The 23,810-nt window shown below is 45.8% G+C and overlaps 1 protein-coding gene across 1 annotated transcript in view; it reads right to left on the reverse strand.

Annotated features, from left to right (window-relative positions):
- Positions 1–443: 443 nt before the first annotated feature.
- Positions 444–23,810, reverse strand: part of LOC8025461 — a 35,345-nt gene continuing 11,978 nt past the window's right edge. Inside the window, exons 3-6 of the mRNA XM_029980667.3 lie at positions 16,603–16,892; positions 15,783–15,968; positions 8,072–8,920; positions 444–3,562 (exon numbers count right to left, since the gene is read on the reverse strand). Of these exons, the coding sequence (XP_029836527.2) occupies positions 3,287–3,562; positions 8,072–8,920; positions 15,783–15,968; positions 16,603–16,892 (1,601 nt within the window). The 3' untranslated portion in view covers positions 444–3,286. The remainder of the gene's footprint in view (positions 3,563–8,071; positions 8,921–15,782; positions 15,969–16,602; positions 16,893–23,810) is intronic.

Here is a 23,810-nt window from a genome sequence, read left to right on the forward strand (position 1 = left end):
TTCCGAAAGAGCCTTACCTGAAAAAGATATTCGAACGCGTTATTCGTCTTACCTTGAGCACTTTTCATTAACAAAAGCGAGCAAACCGCGCACCCGCTACAGAACCGAAGCAGCTTATCCCGCCATATTGTTTGTTTTTTACTCTTTTAGCGCCGGAAATCGTCACCAGTCAGGAAATGACGTCATTTTAGCTCCTTCGTGCACCGTCTCCGGACTCGGTGCTTCGGAGCTTGACTCCGAAGCCCCGGAGTTACGTGCACCGGAAGTGACTTTTGGCCGTCCAGTGGAAGGAGTCAGTGACTCCTTGACTCCGGGGCCGCTACTGAACTGCGATCGCCACTAGCTCTGTTCTCGAGTACGGATCGGAGCCACTTTCTTAAAGCAGGCTGTATGGCAGTTTCCCAACTGACTGGTTCCTAGTAACGTTGCCTTATACTAATAATGGTTTCAGTCTGCCATTTGTTTCGAGAGCCATCAGCAACTGGGATGATCCACCACCTGCTACTGTCGCCATTGTGGACTTGGCTGAATATAATTGTTTTTATACTGCACATTGTTTCTTTTTGCCAAAACCTACAATGTATAATCTAGATGTAATATATTAAAGTACAATAAATTTATTTGATTATGCTGAATTCCGAATTAAAAGATAGTATCCAAAATGGGCACCGAGTACATTGTGCCACTCATTCAGCAAGGCGAAGATTATTTCGATACCTCACCCAGAGTCAAAAACAAGCACTGAAACCGTGCTTATTACAACAGCCTTCTTTCTTTTTTCTTGCGGAGGTTGCTGTATGTGCATGTCCTAAGGGCAAAACCAGGTTCAATCAGAACTGCAGGTCAAAAATACTTTGTCAAGTCAGAAATGGTCCTAGATTTATTTATTTTTTTGTCTAAACTAAAGAGCAGACTGATCAGTGCAACCTCAACTCGCAGAATAGTTAAAAATAAAAGGGGACTGCATCTCTGCGGTGCTTCGCTTATTTCCTTTTATAAATTAATATTTATAACTCTGTGCTTCGCGACAAATATTGATCACCTGTCCCTTTCATATATCTGCTCGTCATGATTATCAGCACAATGTTGAGGTACCCTAACGCTATCAATCTACGTTCCAATCTTCTTTCCTTCCTCACACATCCCTCGACTGGAACCACCTTCCCAGACGAATTACATCCATCACTGACACTGTATTTTTTAAATCTGCTCTAAGCAATATATATATATTTTTTTTAGTCTGAATAACTTTTCATAGCATTGTTTTGATCCCAACTTTGCTTTCCCCCCTCTGTAATTCCTTTGGGCCCTGAGGGGAAAGCACATAAATAAATTAATACGTTGAAATGCGATACCATTTCTGCAAACAAATTTTGTTCCCTCCTTCAGCCCCTGGTCGTTGCTGAACAAGCAGCAGCCAAACGCTGCTCTTTTCCGGCGTCTCATTGGCACGAAGACGCTGAGCCTTGGTGAGCTGCCGCATTTCTGTTCAGCGATGTTCTCTTCGGTCCGCTCCTTTTTCTTGCGAGGCATAATGAAGACAATTGGAGCATTTCTAGTAAGCCTTTGACTTTTACACTGACCCATTCCGAAAAAGTGTCCTCCGTTGGAAGCTGTTGAATCTCTGCATAAGGGTGGACACAAGCGCAAGCTTCCTGCGTTCAATCATGCCTCCGTTGGATGGCCAAGGAAATGTTAGCACATTTAGAGACCATCCCATCACAAGCCTCCTCCTTCTCTGGCACACCAACTAGACATCATCCGAAGCCGGCTTTAGACGCTGCGTTTGCACATAAAGAAGATGCTTTGTTGCCACGGTGACGCCAACAGTAGCAGACGGTCTTCATCATGCGGAAGATGGCAGGGCGGCGAGATGAGGTGCATTCTTGGGCTTTCTCTCCAAGCATTTCACTGAGAACCTACTGCAAATGGCCGATTTTCTTCTGTGCCTAATATTTTGACGAGTCTTGCAATTCGGACAAAGTTTTTTGTACTTGAACATAAAACTAAATATATCAATGTGCCAAAAAAAAAGCTTTTGTTCTGACATTCACACGAAAAAAGGGTGCTAGAGTGCTTTGCAACACAAATAAGACTTGGCAGGGGAGACTCAATTTCTGGCATTTTGAGACCAAAGCAGCTGGAATACTGAACACACCCCAAGTGACACACACAGCACAGGAATCTGGGATTCCCTAGTACATTACATCAGGAACTGTGGGCTTCCTCAGTTTATATAGAAAACTCCCAACCATCATCCATCCCCCACCCACAACCCCAATCCCTTCTGCCCCAAGACAGAACATAGTCAGGCAGACAATTTCATAAAAATAAATATGTGTTTTCAATATCTTTCAATCTAGACACTTGACAGTTCAGATACACAGTAGATGCACATTTGGCCACAAAAACAAAAACTTGTTAAAGTATGAACGAGTGAAAGGCAAGCTAACCCTACGAATCCGGAGATGTGATGGCTCCATACTACTAAGCAACAAGAATGAATAGTTCAAACTTGTTAGACCTTCCAGACCCCATCATCACAGACAAACGGTGGTCTCACGCTTTTCAACATTAATCAATAACCTATTCAAGAACCTACACAACTTCAGACAGCCTACTTATTGTGTTTTTGAACTTGGAGATGGTAACAATCTCTCCGAGAAACATACCTTGTCAAAACACAAGCAAGGGCAGATTACAGAACCTACCCCTAAAATTCACATGCAGGTTTGGTCACGCACTTCAGAACCAAAGCTCACAAAAAAACATGAGTAGACAGCCTAATCTTGCCCAAGTAAAGACACAATGGGCTGGGTTACACACTTGGCAACAAAAATCAAAACGGATATAAAAGGACACATCAGTGCAGATGGTGTAGTGCCGCCCTAAGTTCCATCATAATCCTATATACAGGTTGGCCGCATGCTTCGGGACAAAAAATATAACAAGCTGAAAAGATACACAAGAATGGCAAGTATCATCAGACTCCAAGTTTGGGTGTACCCGAGTTGAGCACTTGGCAAAAAAAAAAACACTCAATCAAAAGGCACACCGGTATAAATGATATTACATAAGACCATACACACAGAGTGGTCACAGACTTAAATAGAAAGGAGGAAAGACTCGTTGAAAAACACAAAAAAATGGTCTAAACTCAACTAAGGCTTAGATGCACACATTGCAACAAACAAAATAAAAAGAACTATCTGAGGTAGTCACATGGTAAACAATTATTAATTATGTCATGTTCACGGGAAGTGGCACGATGAACGGCTCTGGGGTGCTAGCTATGCTCTTGCTTTGGCACCTTAGCACTGGGTCCGTTAGAAAGACAGCCATCAAGCACTCGCTTCGTGCCTTCTGCCACATTCTGCCAGTTGTCCCAACCGTACACCGTCTGTGTAGAAGAAACGCATGGTATCACTTCGGGCTCCTGTTCAATTTTCTTGATTCCCTCTAACATCCGTTCCAATTTGGCAAGGTAAGTGGGGCTGTCCACAGCAATGGCATGGCATTTCTTGAGCCGTGCCTGAATTTCCCTCAGCACCTCGTCTGCTTTCTGGAAGAGAAAGTTAGAATAAGAACCAGGTTTTAACTCATTAGTTGCTCAGATACGTATGTAGCTTTTTATGCCAATGAGCGTTTCCTTCAGGTCGTTCCAAAGAAATTTTCAAAACTCTCCCAGAGGTTCCGCTGTCATCTGCTCAGTAGCTCAAGCCCCTAGAGCAGAGGTGGCCAAGCTGCAGCTCGCGAGCCGCATGCGGCTCTTCGCGTGTTGAAGTGCGGCTCGCGGCTTCCTCCTCCCCCCCTTTCTACCCCTTCCCCCGATTCCCTCCCGGTCACACGAGCACTTCCCCAAAAAGAGAAATGGAACGCGTTTGAAATCAAAAGACAGGTTGCGGTATGCTAGTCTTGTGCTACTAATACCTCACGTACAGTTGGACTGCTTTTGACTCGGATACATGTAAAGTAATTCAAGTTTTTTTTTATTGCCCTGAACAAAAGTTTCCCCCCCTCCCCCCCCTCCCAAGGTCTCTTGGAAGTTCTGTGGTTTTTCTGCGGCTCTTAGGCTGGGTAAGCCTGGCCAGCACTGCTTTAGAGAATGAATTTGAACTCTGGCGTGATGCTGAAGGAGGACAAAATTCTCAAAAGCTTTCTTGATTTCTTTGGTACGAATGTATGCCTCATATTTTCTAGTAAGTTGCCGAGAACAAACATGTCCAACCATTAATGAACAAACAAGCATGCAAAATGTTTGCATATTGTAGTAGCTCTGTTTTCAGTTCAACCTCCAAATGGAATGATCGAGGAAGTTTCACCAGTTTTTTTTTTAAATCAAAGCTTTTTTTAAAGCTTATGACAGCCTATCCCAATTCTGTTAAAGGGACATTGACAGGGTCTTTATGCTCGCCAAGGTTTTTATTTGTACATGACATATGAGAACCCAACTACCCAGAGCACAATTCGCGGCTCGAAATTTGTCTTCTTTCCGCCCGAAAACCGCCAATCGTGAACTGGCCGGTTTGAGTCATGCTCACTCTGTTCTCCGTGGTCATGCGCCGTTTTCTATGGTTTAGACGCAATTACCATGGATAATCAAAGTTGTAGGTCATCCAAGGCACGCATACAATGTTAAAAATATAACACATATATGATACCAATTTTTTATGGCTTCTAAAAAGCTGGAAATACGTTGATCGAACAAAAATAAAAGTTGCACAGCCCCGTGACTCCCGGCACTCTCCCCTCCTCTATATTTCTTTTCCCTCCCCAATCCAGTTTTGGTTTCGGTTTCGAACAGTTGTGTTATTTGACTTTATTAAAAATATATGTGACGCTGTAACAAAATATTGATTGGGTAGCCTTCTGACACCATAATGAATCACCCGGCAAAGAATTAAAAAACTATTCTGGGGGGTGTCACTGTCCCTTTAAAGGGATACTACAACGAAATTTCGGCGCTCATTTTTTGGTCTATATGTGTTCAAAAGAGCAGCATCACATGGAACATACCAATATCTTGTTAAAAAAGTCTCGAAAAGGAATTTTAAAACGAATTAAACGATTAGCAAAGAGCACCTGGTGGATGTCGCTAACGCCTCCTTTGTAATGCTCGTCTAGGAACCTTGACAGCTAGTGACGGAGGTTGTCTCGTCTCCGGCCACGACGAGAGAAGGGGGGAAGGAGCAACTCCCCTCTTCCCGAGAATCCCTTTTGTGTGTCGCAGAAGTCGCCATTGTCCCCCTAGAAGATTATAGAAGATTAACCCGTCACTCAAAATTCGTACAAAAGCAGCCGTTTCGGTGGCTGGAACGACTAGGCCATCCTCTCGACGTCAGCCTCGCCATAGCTTTGCTCGTCTTGAGACGACCTACGTCACAATTGCGTTGGATGTCACGTGTTCTAAGCTGGGCCTTCTCCGAGCGCTTGCCAGAGTGGGCCATTTATAACGAAAAATACAGCCACCAGGCTCAAAATACAAACGTGCGATTGTCATTTACGGATATTGTGGATCATATTCAACCTATTTTTTAACACGAAGGGAATATTTCAAATTTCGTTGAAGTATCCCTTTAAAGGGCAACTCCGCTCAATTCCGAAGATTTCGGGATAATGAGTGATTTCGAATTAAAAAGCCCTAGTAAAAGACACTACGTCGTTTGCTTCGCGAAAAATTGGATATATATTTTTAAATCTGATTTTAAACACGAGCGGAAATCGAAACCGAAACTTCGGCTCCGTCCGGCAACATTGGCCTCGGGCCGCCAAGTACATGGCCATCACGTGGTACGAGATGTCACGTGATCCTCGGCCCAACGACGGACGGGATGGGGGCGGGCATGCGGTAGGCGCGAGTGTCGTCTGCACCGCACTCTTCGCCACGTTTTGGTGTCTACGGCATTCGACGACGTCTGCACAACTGCGGCATAAGTTTGCGACTCTGCGCACGTGGTGTCCATAGTGTGGACGAAACTCCGAGAGGCAATAATCACAAACGGTGAGACGACGACGGTGGTTGTGACGCAGAAGACGGCGGTAACGGCGGGACCACGGCGGGCGGTTGGTCCGCTCCCAAGAAGTGCGTTGCGCAGGCGCGTACGCCAATCACGTGGACACCGCTGAGCGCCGAGAGGCAACGTTGCTGATGTCATGCGCTACACTCGATCGGAGAAGTAAAAACAAGCAAAAGGGGGCCATGATGATGACGTTTAACTCAATGTTGGCTCCGCCGTAGCCTTGACTGCGCTCTTGGTTGCGCCTGAATTCGCCCGCTCGAGTCAGCCGATTTCGGCAACTTGGCGAGTTGCAAAGTTGGCCGGACCGTTTAAGAAACATTTAGACAGAACTGCGTTGCAATATTTGACGTGTGATCTTCCTAGGCGATACTGAGGAGGACTGCACTGTTCTTTCAAAACCAAAAATGAAGCGGAGTTGCCCTTTAAGTGCACCTCTCCCATGGCGTGGGTGTACTACAGCGACGCAATACAGTAAGCGACGAAGACACCGGACGCCCTAAGGGGCCAACTTCCTGCTGACTATAATAGCAACTTTGTTTCACCGCACTCGCGTTCACATCTGTCTCCTCCCGGCATGCAATGAGTCCATTTCAGCTGGCAAGTGCCGCACTCGCTTGCACCGAGAAAATCAGGAATGCCCCAGAATGCATTCCCGCCATGCATCATCCAGGGGAGGAGCAATAGAAAACGTCTCAAAGAAAGGGGATACATGGCTTGCACGTGACGTCAGTCCACCCTTCTTTCTAGTGGCCAGAAGCGTCTCATTAACGTGGCGGAAGATGGCCTTTCGCATGCCTATTTTACATGTATGTCTGACCAAGTGACGTCAGTGCAAGCTATGTATCTGGCAGAACCCGCAGAAAGGTGGATTGTCTGTTAGAAATTGGGTCCCACAAGTGACGGGATCAAGCGGGAGCTTATAGCATTGTGTCTGCTATTTTATGAAGAAAGCAATCATTAAATCGTGCTTCCTTTGCAAATTTCGAGTAATTTTTTGTTGTATAGGCGGTGAATTGTAACGGGGGTAAACGAAGTCTGAGGACGAAGACAATGACAGCAGCGAGACCTCTTTCACCATCCGTGTGCAACTGAAAAGTTCTCACCAAAATGCTGTCCAATTGTGGGCTTGCAAGTGGACAAGAAGTTTCTCACTGGTAGACAAAGCTCACCCAGCAGAAAGCATGAATCTACGTCCGATGATGGCGCCGTAGTCGCACTGTCGCAGAGCAGACCGCATGTTTTGATTTGTGGTTGATACTCTCGTTATAACATAGACGATGACAGGATCAGGCTGCATTCAGTAAGTTTGTTCGGGGCCGATTCTTTGTGCAGCACTACGCGAGTGTGATGCATTCTGGACAAAACTGACAGGGTACCGGTGCTTGTGAAACGAAGTTGCTATAAACATACACACAACGCAATAACTTTTAACGAAACATGGTTATGCAATGCTTTGGTCAAGTTTGGTGCAAATAGCAAGCTACCACATTTTAAGACTCGAGTCCTCCCCAATAATAGTCAAGCCGATACAGGAGGTCACTTAAGACTGCTTACGTGTAGGAAGGTGAAAGCATTATAGTCCCACGGGTGAAATGCTTTCGTGTAATGTTTCTTCACATATTAAAGTTTAGGACAATGTATAGGACGACACCGAGGGTGACGTCCTAGGGATTGACACCAAGTACAGCATCTAGTAGGACCTCTAGGACAACTTCGCAGACAACATCAAGGACACTGAGGACGACTTCTAGGACGACCCTAAGAACGACGCCTAGAGGACGACGTCGAGAACGACGCCTAAAGGACGTCTAGGACGACCTCTAGGACAGTTTCAAGGACGGCGTCTAGGACGACATCCAGGACGACCTCAAGGACGACGCCTAGAGGACGACACCAAGGACAACGCCGTTCTTGAGCATACGATTAAGCGACCGCCTGAGTTGTCACGTAAACGTTTTGGTACCTTTCATGTCGCCAACGTGTTTTCGCTCAAGCACTTTGAAGGTCGACTGAACGATGAGACATGGCTTTCGCCTTAATAAGGTCCTCACCTGACAGTGTCGCTGCCAACGACCCTTGAAAGTTGAGCAGTCAGGCTGCTGCTCTGAATCTGGTGAGTGGTTGCTACGCGGTGGAGGCTCCAGAGGTGCCGAAGGTTCTTCTTCCTCACTGCCACTGTAAGTAGGCCGATCTGACAGTGCTGCTGAAGTTTCGCCTTCGTCGCTAGCGCTGGGCGTGGGCCGCTCCGACAACGCCTCTTCAGTGTCTGGGAACGAGGCTTCGGTCTGGCCCTTCTCTCCCAAAGCGAGGAACTCAAGCTCCTTCTGGTCATCCGCGGTGAGCACGGGTACGTCGGGGAAAGCTCCTCCATGGACATTATGGACAAGCGCCTGGTGCCTGCAGAATGCACCCAGCCGTCCTGTTCGGCAGATGCAGGTTCCCACATCCGGGATGACCTCGCACGCCTTTTCAATCCGCAGGCCGCTGGGGACCCGAAAGATGTTGTTGTCGAGCACCTCAATCGCCTCCGCCACAGATTCGGGCAACCGTTTGAGCAGCTTGTCGTGGTGCAGTTGGTGCACGGGCCTGCGGTTGCGTGCGTGTGCTAGGAGCCTTCTCCTGAAGTAGTCCTCCCACTGAGAGGTCACAAAGTTCACCAGGGCAACGACGTTAAAGGCCTTGCGGTTGTGGAGCAGAAGGTCCCTAAGAATACGAACGGACGCTTCTGCAAAGTCGTGCGTGTCGTCGTCTCCCACAACATGGTCATGACGGAAAAGAAGCACCCACTCAGTCTTCTGTTCCAAGAGCGCGTTCACATGCTCCACATAACCCTGGTGCGTCCTCAACCGTAGATCCGTCGTGGCAGCCTCCAGTTCTTCCTCAGACTCTGCGTACATGACCTGAAGTGTAATATTAGGGGCAGAATGTTTAGTGCTGATTATGTTTGGAATAGGAATATTTTTTTGGAAGCGCCAATGTAGTTTTTTTACAATTGAAGCTCAAGAAATATGTTCTTGTTGATTGAAAGACCTGAGAATGCACCCAATTATCTTCTACTTCAGGGGTCTCCAAACCCCGGCCCGCAGAAGTCTCCCGACAGGACCATGGCTGGCTACGGTCCTTTTAATGAAGCCTGGCCTGCGCCCTGCTCCCAGCAGACCAGCAGACCCGCTGCTACCGGCGCAATGAATGTGCATACAGAAATGACGCAACAATGTGCTCCAAATGCGCAAACAAAGATACAAGAAAGAACTAGAGAAACTGCGTCATAATGCAGGTCCTCTTGCCATATTATTCATTGAACATTGTAAACACCAGCTATTCTTGGCCTCCTGCTTCATGTTTGTTTAACTATGTTAAAGTTCCCTCGCATTATCAAGTGCAGTCGGCGCCAAACTTTTACGAACCACGCAAGCCGTGGCCGAGCTGCATTACCGCTCTACCTTGCGGCGCGGCGGATGTGGTCGACACCCGTAGCACGCCTGTGCATCCTTTGGTACTGGCAGGCATGTCAATGAACTGTCCCGCTTCTGGCCAACGCCTTCTTATTCACACGAATACGGCGCCAGGCTCTACTTCGATAGCCGCCATTGGTTGCTGTACCGCAGCCGTATCTCAGTGGCACAATGAGCGGCAGAAGCCACAATATCAACTCTATCTCCCACCCAGGGGCGTAGCCAAGGGGGGTGGGGGAGTGCTTATGGAACTTTAGCCCCCCCCCCCCCGCCCTTCCCCCGAAATCCAGCTAACTCTATACACCAACTCATGTTTACAAACAAACCGGAGCGCTCCTAGCGGACGCCACCGGCGCCGCGCATGCGCGGTGGATGGTGGGCAAGAAGCCCGCCGTCGCCCATAAACAAACCATTGAATTGCGTTGTTGTCGGCGTCGGTGGGAGTCCCCGTGTTCTTTTTCGCGTTGGAATTGTTGATGCTACGTTTTCCTAACAATGCCTGACTATTTGAGCGGCTTCAGCAAAACTAACGAGGCAAAACTTTGCGTGAATAATGTGACGTGCGCCGATTCATTTCACGTGGACGCCGCAGAACGGGCGCTAAAGCCTGACTCCCACGATGAGATTCTGCTCGCTGTTTTCAGAGGCGACGTTGCTCGGACTGCAAAAGCGCGGACCGTAGCTGAGATGGTGGACGTCGATACTGAAAACCGCAAGTAGAATCTGGCATTACAAGTCGGTGATGGCCACTGGTAACAATAATGATAAACATCTTCTTGTATCTGTTTACACTTAGCCTACTTACCCCAACCAACCTTCAAAAGTGTTTTGAGGCCTGCACTTAGTTCTTATCGCAATTACCGGGTCAACGTTTGGTTTCCCGGCCGCTGTCGTTTGGACGAGCTGACGACAAAAAGCAGCCAAGTTTGAAAAAGCAGACGACAGTTCGAACGCATGCGTAATGGGGTACGGGCAAGAAGCACCGCGTCCCGCGTCAACAAACCACTCGAATGTCACGTTGTCGGCGTCTGTGTGAGTCTGCCTACTCTTTTTCGTGTTGGAATTGTCGATTCTACGTCCTCATCGCAATGTCTTACCACTTTAATCGCTTAAGCGAAATTATCAAGGCTCGTTACGCCGCTAAACTTTCCGTAAATAATTTGACGTGCGGCGATTAATTCGCATGAACACCGCAGAATGGACGCCAAAAACATGATGAGATTCTTCCAGCTATTTTCGGTAGCGACGTCGCTCGTGTTGCAAAAGTGTAGAAGGTAGCGGCGATGATCGACGTCGATATTGAAATTCGGAAGCGGGAACAGACCAAGCGTAACAAGTCGGTGATGACCACCGGTACCAATGATCAACATCTTGTATCTACTTTTTAAACCGAGCCTACTTAAGTCTTTTGAGGTCTGCAATTACTTCTTATTGCTATCACCGGGTCAAAGTTTGGTCTACGGGCCGCTTTTGTATGAACGAGCAGACGACAAAAAGCAGACGTTTGAAAGAGCAGACGAAAGTTTGAACGATCAGGCGGCCGTGTGATTTTGAAGACGCACTGAACCCGTGGGTGGTTCGGACAACTTGGCGGTTTTTTCTCGTTTATGTTGGAACAAAGCAAATACATCTGGCGACCACAAAGTGTTGCCCGCGCACGCAATTGTAATTCGACAGCGTCTGGTTTGCCCTTTTCACGCCTACTATCCACGTTCTCGGACGAACGGAGGGGGCAAAAACACATGAAAACTGATCTTCAAACCTTTCCAGACTCTCTTGGTACAACCCCCGTCGCAGCATTTTGACGAGAAAGCAGGTTTTTTGTCTCGTTTCTTCCAAGGGAACACAGGAATGCATATCTGGCACGGCGACTTCTGCCCACCGCCACAGACCGGAAGTGCGTCCGGCGCGCCACCACCGCGGCGTGACGTAGGAGAGTTGAGTTGGTGTATATTATACAGATGCATTCTGAACCCCCACCCCCCCAAGTCATACACATCCTAGCCACCTTAGCCCCCGAAACGAATTCCTGGCTATGCCACTGCTTTCACCGTCCGGCATGATATCATTTTTCCTAGCTCAGCGGCCAGGGAAATTGCCATTCTGCCTTTTTTTCTTTGTTTTCTTGTTCCAGAAGCCTTTTCATTTTGTCCGTACTTGCTGCCTTGTCAACCAGTCAGTGACAATTCAGAACTTCTACTGTGTACTGCACAATTTATTGAATACAAATTTTAAATAACTGGAAAAACAAAACATCCATAAAAAAAATATGGAATGGCTGTCTCTTTGGTTGCTGAGCAGGGCAAAGTGATTCCATGCCACGGGGCGAAATACTGTGTTGATATCGCACCTTCTGCCACTCATCGTGCCACCGAGATACGACTGCCAACGGCGTCTATCGAAGCAGCGCTGGGCGCCGTATTCGAGAGAATACGGCGCCCACTGGCTGGATGCAGGAGGGTTGACTTGTCTTCAAGTACCAAAGGACGCGCATGTCCACATTACTAATCTCGACAACAGGCGCCGCACCGCAACGTAGCGCAGTGATGCAGCTCGGACACCACTTGCGTGTTCCGCAAACTTTTGTGGCCGACTCTCCTTAGTCTTTTGTGCTGCCCGAATGTGCTAAATCCCCATGCAGTTTGATTTATGCCTGAGGAGTTTTCTTGGCCAAACTGTTGTGTAATATGCCATAATTAGCTAAATATTATATTTCAAGTTGAAGTAAATACATATATTCATTCACCTTAGGGTAGGTTTTTTTTAATACTTATTTTGACATTCAAGTTTGTGTTTAAATACTTATCTAGCTATATTTATTCAGTTTCTTTTTTCTTGTTTATAATTACGATTTTTCTCTTGAGACTGCAAAGACTGGCCCCTTAGCCACAAAATTCAGAGACCCCTGTTCTACTCAATAAAAAAGGAACTCCATATGATGGACAAGCAGCTAAGAAAGATGCATTGATTTTTCAAATACACAAATACACATTCCTAGCTCCTCTTTTCATTTGAAAGAAAATATGGCCTCCAGCCCAAATGCCATTTGTGCAGATACAGCAGCTTGCAAGGTCTAGAAAGCGAAGAACTGCCAAAAATTGTACAAGAATTATTTACGAATACAGTCTAAGCTCATTATAAGAGGCCTGGATACAACAGATATTTGGATATAACATATCAATTTGTGAAGTTCAGTTGGTTTCCCTCTATGCATCATTGACTCAACTTCTTATCCGCCATACAATATACTCCTCTTACAACAGACCGAATTCTTGGTCAAAATCAAGTTCTGTTATAACGAGCTTAAACTGTAGTAAGTCGACTTCAATTAATTTAACCTTCACGGGACATGCGAAATTGGGTTGAATTATCCCTAAAATCTAATTAAAAGATGCGGGCAAAACTCAAAATATCCAGCGTTTTACATTAGGTCGGCTAACATTTTTATAATGAGCCGCCGCACACCGCCGCACGGAGGTGGCAGCAGCCAGGTATGTCCTTTGCGCGTTCGGTGTGGTGGTGGCAACTGCGAACGCCGGCCGCTGATACCGCCGGCACCGTTGCAATACCGCTGAGCTGCTCGCTGCTCCGCAGCAGTGTTGAACTACTAGTTGTTTCTTGCTCAGACCTGGCCATGTCCCGTGTCTGAACATGTGCTCTTTTTCACTCTCTCTTCACAATTCAGCGCAAGCTTCAAAATGTGAAAACATGTTTTTTAGCCGATGGGCGTGGCTGATCACCGATTGCGGCCGACTGACTGGCTGATTCAAATACCCAATATTTTATATTTTAAGATCGAAATAACGGGTTTTGTTTTTTTATAGAAATGTAGGGGCTTTTGCCGAGACCTTTGAACAGGGTCAAGTTAAACGATAAGTCGAATTAACTAAGGTTGAATTAACGCACGTCAACTGTAGAGAAAATTACAGGGCTTAACTGTAACATTTGCAACATGCTGAAGACAGCTATCAGTGGATACCCAGATAAGGCTTAACTCTTTCCTGACCGTGCCCATCTGGTGATCAATGGTTTTCAAGTGCTGTCAAGAAATTAAATTTAGTGCAGAGAATTATGTTCTACAATCTTGTGGATAGCTGAAGAATTCTAGTTTCAATTTCAACGTAGGTTTAAGCTTTATCACAAACTGGTGGGCTGTCAAAGATAGTCGTGGCAATGGTGGTTGTACTTATCTAACATGGCTAACTGCTTGCATAAGTCATTGTAACAAAGATGGCATTATTTACATAATTCATATTGTGGCACATTTTAGGGGCGAAGCTTGTTAGGGTCTAGCTTTGCCCGTCCGGTGTCCGTGTTCACATCGATTGCACTGCCTCCGGGATCGGCCCACTTTAAAAAAAAAATGTACGCCCGCACGGGGGTTCGAACTCAGGACCGCTTGCTTACGAGGCAGACGTCTTAACCACTACGCTACACTCCAACGTTGCATGTAGCCGCTCAACGTCTATACAGGAGAGGGCGCTGCGATCAAATGCGTACATAATTGCATTAAACTCTGCACGCATTGGCTCAACATTTACAGACGAGAGGGCAATGCGGTCAAATGCTCAACTGCGTATATAACCACGATCCATACCACACATTCTCTTTTTGACACGGACCGTTGACTTAAGCGGTGGAGATGCATTCCCACGGCTTCTAGCGGATCCAAGCTGATCCGCTAGAAGAACCACTGGCTCTACATTTCACCGACCATAAAGCAGTAATAATGAAGTCGAAACGCAACCCGGAACTCAGCACTACCTATGAGCAATAAAAAGAAATCAGCACCATCAGCACTACCTATGAACAATAAAATCAGTATCATCAGCCCCACCAGAGCTTCCCCCCAATCAACATTATTCACCACGTGGAGATGCGGCCTCTTCTTTAGACCACAAGAGCTCTGGGAACACTTCAAATGAGGTTATAGGCATTGCTTCACAGATGGTTGTTGGTAAGCACCACTATAATTTCCAAAACTGTTCTGAGCCGGCGTGCACGTCTTATGTTCCAAACGAGGCATACAAAAATTTTAAATATTAGAGAACTGCAATCAAGGCTATGACAAAACCAATCTAGAACAGGAAAGCATTCTGCTGGGGATGTGACGTGTATTATCTGTGTTTCACCAATATAAGCATTCCTTCATTGAAAAGCAGACGTGTTATGGAGGCTAACTCTCTGACAACCAAAAATAGACGTCAGTTAGAGTACACTAACTTTCGGAAGTAATAGCCGTGGGTGTGGGGCACATTTTCAATATTCACACTTTTTCTTATTTGTCGTATGATTCGACAGAGCTGCACAAGTTTCGTCGTTTATACACCTTCTGTACATACACTGTATTTTTAACGAATAAAATTTTAAAATCGCTTTCCCCACATCATATTCACCTTTATTTCTTTTGAAAGAACAGCTAATTGGCCACATTTTGATGTGTCATATTGCTCCATACAAAAGTTAGTTAGGAAAATAAAAGCATTTGCAGGGCTCCTGTCGAAATTGCTTACTTTTTCCGTGGTCACAAAAGTTAAAAACCAGTTCCAGCGTTCACCTTTACCACATCCACACACACACTACCTTCAACCTCCTCCAGTGCACATCGTCCTTCACAATGTACATGCACTGTAACACATGTGTCACATAAAGATCTTCTTATGGCGTTCGTCAGTTTATATCCTTGGGAGATCAAGTGTGCAATAAATATATTGACCGTAAACAGACTTCTTCAGAGAGGAAGACTGCATGTGCAGAAAAGAGATTCAGTTGGTGCTATGTATGAGTAGATATCAGAGTTAAACTGATAGCAGAAGCACAGAAATCAGAGGTCAACGTTGACAACACTCGAACCAATTGTTTTTAGCTACGAGGGTGACGCAAGTCAAGAGCATTGTGCAGAGTAAACACCTTTGTTAGCGTACTCTTGATAAAAACACTGCTTAGCACTAATAAATTTATGCTCAAGCCAGTTTGATTTCCTTTAAAGTTCACTCTTTACTGTGCACCCTACATTAATTCACTAGACACGATTCCCTAGATATATGGTGCTCATTCACAAGCCTCTTAATGACATACTACTAATTTGCCCTTGACAAGTTCCCATAACCTAAACCTAGATTTAAACGAGAAACTATCGGTTTCAGTATAACTTAACGTCACAAATCAGTCAGTCTGTAGATCTTATGAGCATGAAACAAAGTAGAACATTGCTCCCCGTGCAAGAGTCTATCGAGACACAACGAGTGGCCACAAACTCTCTGCAAGACAACTTCAGTGGGTGCGCACGTGACGCGGCTGCACGCACCTTCTGGAATGCAGCCATGAGGTCCAGTCGCTCTTCCTGGCCCACCTTGTTCCCGGCCGCACTCAGCCAGTCCCACTCTGCCTGTACCACGTCCAGAGGGTACAGGAGCTGGGAAACGCCGGGCCAGCAGGTGTTCAGGGCCTCCTTCTCGGCCGATGAGGGACTTGTCACAAAGGCTCGGGGTGCCTGAGCAGAGAGGCCAACATTCCTCGCTTGCTGCACCCCACGAACCGCACTAATCCCCGTTCAAATTCATTACTTCCCAGAGGAGAGGGGGCGAAAGGAAATGCTACACGAGTAGCTGAATTTGGCCAGCAAACTAACTCTCCACAGTCATGAAAACAAGATTGTGAACTTTCGTGTATTCATAGTGAAAGTGTGAAAAGATAGAGGGCTAATTTTTACTTCGAAGGGAGTAAAAAAGGATATGGCTAGAAAAATAGCATTTTGAAGCACTGGTGCTGAGAGGGAACTATGCACGCCAACATTGACGGTTGTTGCAGACCGGTGTGAAGCACTGCTGCAGGCTACATTGAAGAGAAAGGCATGCAGTTCAATAAGAAACTATACTAAAGGAAAACCTACTCTGGGCACGAGACAAGGGCTAGACGTTCGCAAAGCTGATGAAAAATTGGCTCTTTGAAGTGCAAGGAATTTCTCCCGGTGGTGCATCCTTCCACTCGGGCTCAACAGAATAACTGTATCACGGTGCTGCCACTTTGACACCAACACTACAAGGGAAAGGAAGCTTCCCAGGAAGTAAAAAGCAGCACAGCATGCCGGTGCACTAGCACAACGTCCTTGCACACTGCTCACTCACAGGGGCTCCCCCGAAGCAGAGCGGGTAACTCCGCTTGAGGAGGCTGAATGCCGTGGCGTAGCTCTCCATGCCCCGAGGTCCGTGGAGGACCACCGCCAGGGGTATGGCACCGGCCCCTGTCGCTGCCAGAAACGTTGTCAGGGTACTCGTGGCAGTCACCAGAAATGTGGAGTCCAGAAAGATTGTCTCCCTGGCCGCATCCAACTGCTGGGTTCTCCTCATGATCTTGGTGACCACAGAGATGGCCCAGCAGGATCCGTCCCCAGACTTCGCGGTTTTGATGTCGACGCCTGCACAAGACGCTTCTATGCAGGACACATTTTGGTGAACAATCTCCTACTCGTAATGACTCTCCAGACCACTCCTCGGCATCTGCGCCATAGATCCCGCATTAGCAGTTAATTAAACTGTCAACAATTGGCAAGTCATCCTCTTAACAGATACCACTTGTCTTCAGTGGAAGTGAGTGCTTAACCTGTGTGCTAACTACGTAGTAAACCTTGACAAACACCCTGTATGCAACCTTTCTCCAGGAAAGAAACTGGCAATGCCGGGGGGGGAGGGGGGGGTTGTGGGGCATATTTCTAAAACATTGCTATTGCTCTGCACCTTTATGTTTTTAATGCAGGTGTATTAGCGTGGGCAAAGCAAGCTATAATAAGCATATGACACAATACAAAACATCATAAAATTAAATCAACTCTCTGACGTCACGCCACTGCAGTGGCACTGCTGTCGGCACTGTGCATGCTCGGATGCTTCATCTTGGAGAGATCTGGCTTCTGTGCACACACAGTGTTTACACCTGGTATGGGCAAACACAAGATTGTTTTTAAAGAGCGTGTTGGCATATAACAACAAGCATCGTTAAGCTTTGTAAATTATCGACGTGTGACATGAAGGTAGGAAGAAGAGGAGGCGACACTCTGGCTCGAGCCAGCCAAACGAGCAAATCTCGACTGAAGCCGGAAGTAGATGATGCGGTCGGTGGCAACGCCCCCAAAAGTGACCAAAACAGCTGTTGGTGCCAAGTCAGCTCTCCTTTTCGTCCAATAGAGTCTCTTCGTTTTGGTCATCGTTGGGGACGTGTCTCTCGGAACCGGATCTTTCCACCTCCCCCGGCGTCGTCACCTCTGGTGGCGTCATGTTGCCTCAATTAGCTTCCTACCTCCATGACATGTGAAGGCAGGTTTAAAGTCGAACCACTGAAAGCAAGAGAAAATATGACAATATAGATGAACTTAAAGAAGTCAAAATTCAATAAATCGAAATAGCAGTAGGATTGAAATGGCTCGAACCTGATGCGCAAGTTACTTGTCTCCTTACACGCATTTGATAAAAATAAAAAAGAGCACTGGCAATATAGCGTGACTCACTGGGGGAGGGTCCTCTGCACTACGCCAATGACTTTAAAATCTTCAGCTGAATGAGATAGTACTGCCCGAACCCAGCTTTTTTGTTGTAGTTGCTTGGGGTGAGGGGAGTGAAGGCGAGGGTAGGCGGAAAGCGCAATTCCACTAGAAGAAAGCACATGCCGGGAAAGCAACGGTGCCAATTGCTATTTCTTCATGTGTTGCACTAGCCTACTCGCTGGCCGAATGGGCTAGCTCACACCAGCTCAGACCCAGGGATCCTGGGTTCATCCCTACCCCTGCCCGTTTCAAACTGGATGAGCACCGTATCGACGTGCGGTCGATGCACACACCAGGGTAGCGGTTGTAGTATTGCACTGGCTAAATTGCTCATCTACAGCTGGGAGACTCGTCGCCCATTGAGGTAGACCAAGTTCTAGGCTGTACAAACATACGCACAACCCCCTAATTTTTTTGCTAGAACTGCACCGCATTATTATCCTACAGGTGAACATACGTCACCCCGTTTAAGCCTTCTGGTGGGTGCTAAACTGCAAAAATGGACGAGAGTGTAAACAAGTTGCACAAAGGCCACCGAATGCCCTCTGCACTATTGCTGCGGACTGCAGCGATAGTGCAGAGGTACATTTTCCAGTAACTTGTAAGTTGTAACTAAGTGAAGTTACTTTTTACAGGTACTTTTCTATTCACTTCGTCCAAATGGTAGAAACTATAAATCCTGAAGTATTAGCATACTACCATGTGCCGTGATTAACGTTGAGTTGGGTACGACCTGGGAGGGACTGACTTGATTGAACGACATTTTAGCGAATGAAGTCCTGCCCATGATGTTTCATTGAACGACAGTTTAGCGAATGGCGGTGTTGATTTGATCGAACGGTGGATTCGCGATGCCGTTCTAGCGACACCAATTTATTGAATCGCTTAGGAACTCTGTTTAGGAAAAATAGCAACCTGCTTCCTTCATCTCAAATCGAAACCGAAAAAGATAACGTGTCCTGGAATGCTCGTGTGAATGCAGTTTTTCATATTTCTTGCACCGACACCAATAAAGCAGATTTATCGAACTCATTTATGAGTGTATTCTTAGTATAAAAAGCTTTACTTCCAATATATTCTGACAAATATGCGGAAAATAAATAAAGAAAGTATCTTTGAAGTAACTGAACCTGTACCTAGGTACCTCCTCGGATGAGTAACTATAACTGTATCTTTGGTACATTTTTTAAGTAACTTTTACAACCCTGATTGTGACATACCTTTTTTTTTCTGTCGACAAGCATTCTTAGGCGCGCTTCAGACGGGGCAACTTTCTTAGCAATTTTGAGGTTGCTGGCGGGTTGTTCTTTAGCTTTCCCTAGATAGACACAAATTCCTGAGATTGGGTACGGCTCAAAACGGACGAGCAACTCTAACAACTCGGAGACATTTGAAGCGGCAACAGCCAATCAGGGACACAATATTTTCACGTGAGACCCCTGTGGTGGTGATAATGACAGCTAAAGACTTGGTTCTAATTTGAAATGGATTGTTTTTGGAAATAAACCTTTTCAGAAAAATGAGTTAGTATTCTCAACGCCATTCAAAGATATGAAAACATGTTTTTAGCACGTAGCTTTGCGTCCAAATAGTGCAAGAAAAATCAAATTTCATGATGATGATGGTAAGTCGTAGCAATTCGGCTGCTGCGTGTGAACGCGCGCGGCTTGTGTTGTTGGTGTTGTGACGTCAAGTTGGTGGGTGAAACTGCCCCGTCTGAAGCAGGCCTTAGTGGTAGTTGCTGAGTCGACGGTTTAAAAAACATTTATAAATGCCTGCAAAAATATTCAACTTAAATAGATAAAAAAGAAAGAAAAACAATTGGCAGCGACTTTTACCTTTAGATGCCTATAATGCACATAATGCATTATAGAGAATCAATGAGATTTGGTGCGTCACGTGACATGTATTTTTCCGCTAAATTTAGCAGGAAAGCTGAATGGTTGTATAGATCACGTGACGTCGATTTCGCCCACTATATTCAGCAAGGAAACTAGATTGATGTCTACGTCACAAGATGAGAATCTTCCCACTAAATTTAGCGAGTAACTGAATTGATGTATAGGTCGCGTGACGTCACTTTCCCCGCTAAATTTAGCGGAAAATGTAGAGACGTACGGACGAACTAAGTTTTCGGATTGGGGGTAGCGTTAAAAATCATTTCATGTTTTAAAAGCGGCAAATGAAGGCCGGTCTTAGCTATACATATTGGCAACCGGCCTGTCATCTAAAAAAAAAACAAAAAAAAACGGCCATGCCAGTCAGAAACTGGGCAGGTGGCAAACCCAGTAAACATACCCCCCCCCCCCTTCCCACAAACGTTTGCTTCCTCTGTCCTTTTCCTTCCATATCCCCTTTCCCAACTCAGAGTAACCAACCAAGGCAGGCCACCTTGGCTAACCTCTCAGTTTCTACCTGCTCTTAGCTTCTTCCCTGCAAAAAAAAAAAAAAAAATATATATATACATAGGTATATATATATAAAATAAAAAATTAAAAAGTGTGTTCTGGCAATATTGTGCCACCAAACATACTTTGGACCGACGGGATAAAAGGCAACAAGGTCAGTGACTCTTACTATGCATGCACTTTTACTGTGATCAACAAACAAGACAAAAGAAAAAATACATCTTTTTAGACCCCCCTTTCCTGTAATGAATAGAAACGAATTAATTGCAGTTACTTTCCACATCAATTTAAAAGAAATAAGACAAAAAATACTTTTTACTATGGTTTTTCACTTAAATACAATTTTTACGGCACTTTACGCATGTTTTTACATTCCCCCCCTCCCTTCCTGTAATGAATAGAAACAAATTTATTCTAGTTACTTTCCACATAAATTTAGAAGAATTAGACCATAACCATTGCATAATCCTTTCTTAAAGGGCTGTATGACGATTACACACCGTGTGTATAAACAATCTCAATATTTTGCCAATCTCGTGTGTATAAACAATCTCAATATTTTGCCAATCTCAGATTTATGACAAATTCCACATTGCAAAAAGCAGGGTTTCGAACCGAAACTCTTTTTGGTTCGGTTCAGGTTACGGTTCAGATATTTCGATTTTGCTCGGGTTCAGCTCTGGAGCGGAAAAAATAATGGTTTGAACCAGTTCATATAACGGTTCAAGGAAAAGTGAAAAATTTAACCGAATATTCGCACACTTCTCATGCCATGAAGTTGGTCACTACGGTATAGAATAAGCACTCATTTATTGATTTTGTGTACTTCATCTGTCTCTTGGAATGATCTTCAAACATTCAAGACTTCACATGGGACTGGGTACCAACCTATTATACACCAAACACAAAATTAAATATGTCTACTGCAAGAATGGACGAGTGCCTCTTCCAAATTGTTATATTCACAAGCCATATTAATTTTACTGATATGTACGCTCTGTCTTCGCTGAATGAAACAAACAAAGAAGAAAGACGTCATCTAGTATGTCCGGGTTCAATCGCACTCGTTGCAATGCTAGGATGTATTTTAACCCAGAGAAGGACCTTCCCACACCGACTTAAGTGACCGGTACTGGAAGTGCAATGAGCGCAAGGGAATATAATTCGTGACGCCGGGACTTTTCCTTTTCCCCAAATTCCAAGATATTGCTATCCTTGGTAATTCGGGGGCACCTTATCAAAGCTGTCCCCTAGGGTCTGAATCTCCCCAAAGATCGAAGAACGGTCGCTAAATGCTTTCAGGCAGCCACTTTCTTTTATGCATGATGAACACTTTGAGGTTGTCATTAGAGCAAGTGGAACTCCCCGCTGTGCATGGGGTTTGCGGTTGGTGTGGCTGGGCATCTTTCTTAAGTGTGCGAAGCTTCCTCCATGCCAGTAGCAGATGCCGCTTTGCTCTGAACCTCTCCTTGCTTGTTAGTGTGACATGGTGTCACGGACACAAAAATACAGCCGCACAGAAAATGTTGCTTCCAAGCAACACCTTCTCTCGCCTTTTCATGGTAGCGGCCAGCTGATTCGCGACTGGGGTGTCAATCTTTTGCGTCTCAATTTGACACGTCAGCTACGCTTTGTAGAAGTCCCCCAATGTTAGTTGCTCCCTTGGAAGCTGCACTGTTACTTTCTTGGTTGGCCCCAGGGAGGCAACTATGTTGCTTATTGATTGCCAGTCTTCTTAAGTAAGGCGGTGTTCATCATCGTCTGTGATAAACTCGTGGCAGAACTCTCTCAGCTCCAGCAATCGGAGCATCATGGCCCCGGTAGACATCCACCTTGTTACGCAATCCAGGATGGGCTTCTTCAGATTGAGCTTCCGAAGTAGGGACGGCAGGCACGATCTGCGACCTTATTTTAATGCGTTAGCATTAGAGGGCTCGTTTTGATGAAAACCCAGTGGTGTCTTTCGTTTGTGAGTTGTCGCGTGCGACATTCCCGTTGGTCCGAAGCGCTGACGTGAACATGTGCCAACCTATCCCTTTCTCTAAGGCACTGACAAACAGAAAGACACCGCCGGGTTCTCGACAAAACGGGCCCTTTCGTTTCCAGTAAAGTTACGCACACAGCTGGAGTGGAGCCAGAGAGGAGGAGGCATTGTGCAGCACCTCCTTGATAACAAAGTCATAACGCTGAATAAGATGGCTTAATCAGAGAAGGCCAACGCTGGACACAGATTGGAAACGAATGCTGCGTCAGCTCTCCGCTTCAAGTCATGCTTGAGTCGAATGTTAGCCCAATCGTCACGTCCAATCTGTGCCCAGTGTTGGCGGTCTCTGATGACGCCATCTCATTCAGCACTACGGCTTTGTTAACTAGAAGGTGTTGCAGCACGGCGCGGTGGAATGCAGGTATGCTCAGTTGCTACTCAGCTGTCGCCAGTTGTTCTTCGAGGTGGGTGGGCCGTGATGTGTGTGTGTGTGCAGTTAAAACGACGGATGCAGTTCACTCCACGTGTGATATAGATGCAGTTCCTTCGACAAGTGGTGTTGATGTGGATCATTCCACGAGTGGTATGGATGATCAAATCCAAGGGCGTCGACGTACTCTGACAGGCAGAGTACAAAAATGTATGAAACAAATTACAGGAAGATCCATTGAAGAATTTTTGGGAATCTGTTAGTATGACCCTTGGGAAACGGCACACATGTCCCCCTTTGGGAAACTCTAACAGTGACCCTGTAACGAGGTCAAAAAGAGGCAGAAAAATATAGAGGAAGCAAAAGAGAAAGCCAAAAACAAAAAAGAGAAGCAGCCAGAATTAAAGTTTTCAAGGGTCATGCTAACGCATTCCCAAACAATCCATTAATGGATCTTCCTGCAATTTATTTTTCACAACTTTTCGGGCCTTCTGTATGATGTTGCTAGAAGCTGTATACTTGAGTGTGTCATGTACAGCGAGCTGCAGCGTGTTCGCAGCACACCTCATTTTTTTGAAGAAGAGCTCCCTCACTTGAAAAAGCAAAAGCTCTTTCTAATTCTTCAAGGTAGGAGGCACCATCTGAGGCTCCACTGTATGCGTGCACGTCTTCCTCTTCAGACTTGAACTGGTTGAATCTTGCTGCGACCGGGTCAGCGGATTTTGCACAGAGAGCAACTGTTTTCAGCATTAGTTGCTCCATTGTCGGTCATTTTACTGTAGGCCTGCTCTGGAGAGACATACCTTGAAATTACTTGAAGAACGTCGCTTTTCAAATACTCAGCAGTGTGTCGTTCCCGTGACGAGCTCAACACATGCGTACCTAACTGTTACATTTGAGCCCCGTTGTACGACAAATGGCAATGTTGGCTGCTTGAACGCTGTTCTTGGCGACTGACTGGCAGCATAGCTGCT

Source organism: Ixodes scapularis, unplaced genomic scaffold (assembly GCF_016920785.2).
Source record: "Ixodes scapularis isolate PalLabHiFi unplaced genomic scaffold, ASM1692078v2 PGA_scaffold0__279_contigs__length_252992795, whole genome shotgun sequence".
NCBI classification, from domain to species: Eukaryota; Metazoa; Arthropoda; class Arachnida; order Ixodida; family Ixodidae; genus Ixodes; species Ixodes scapularis.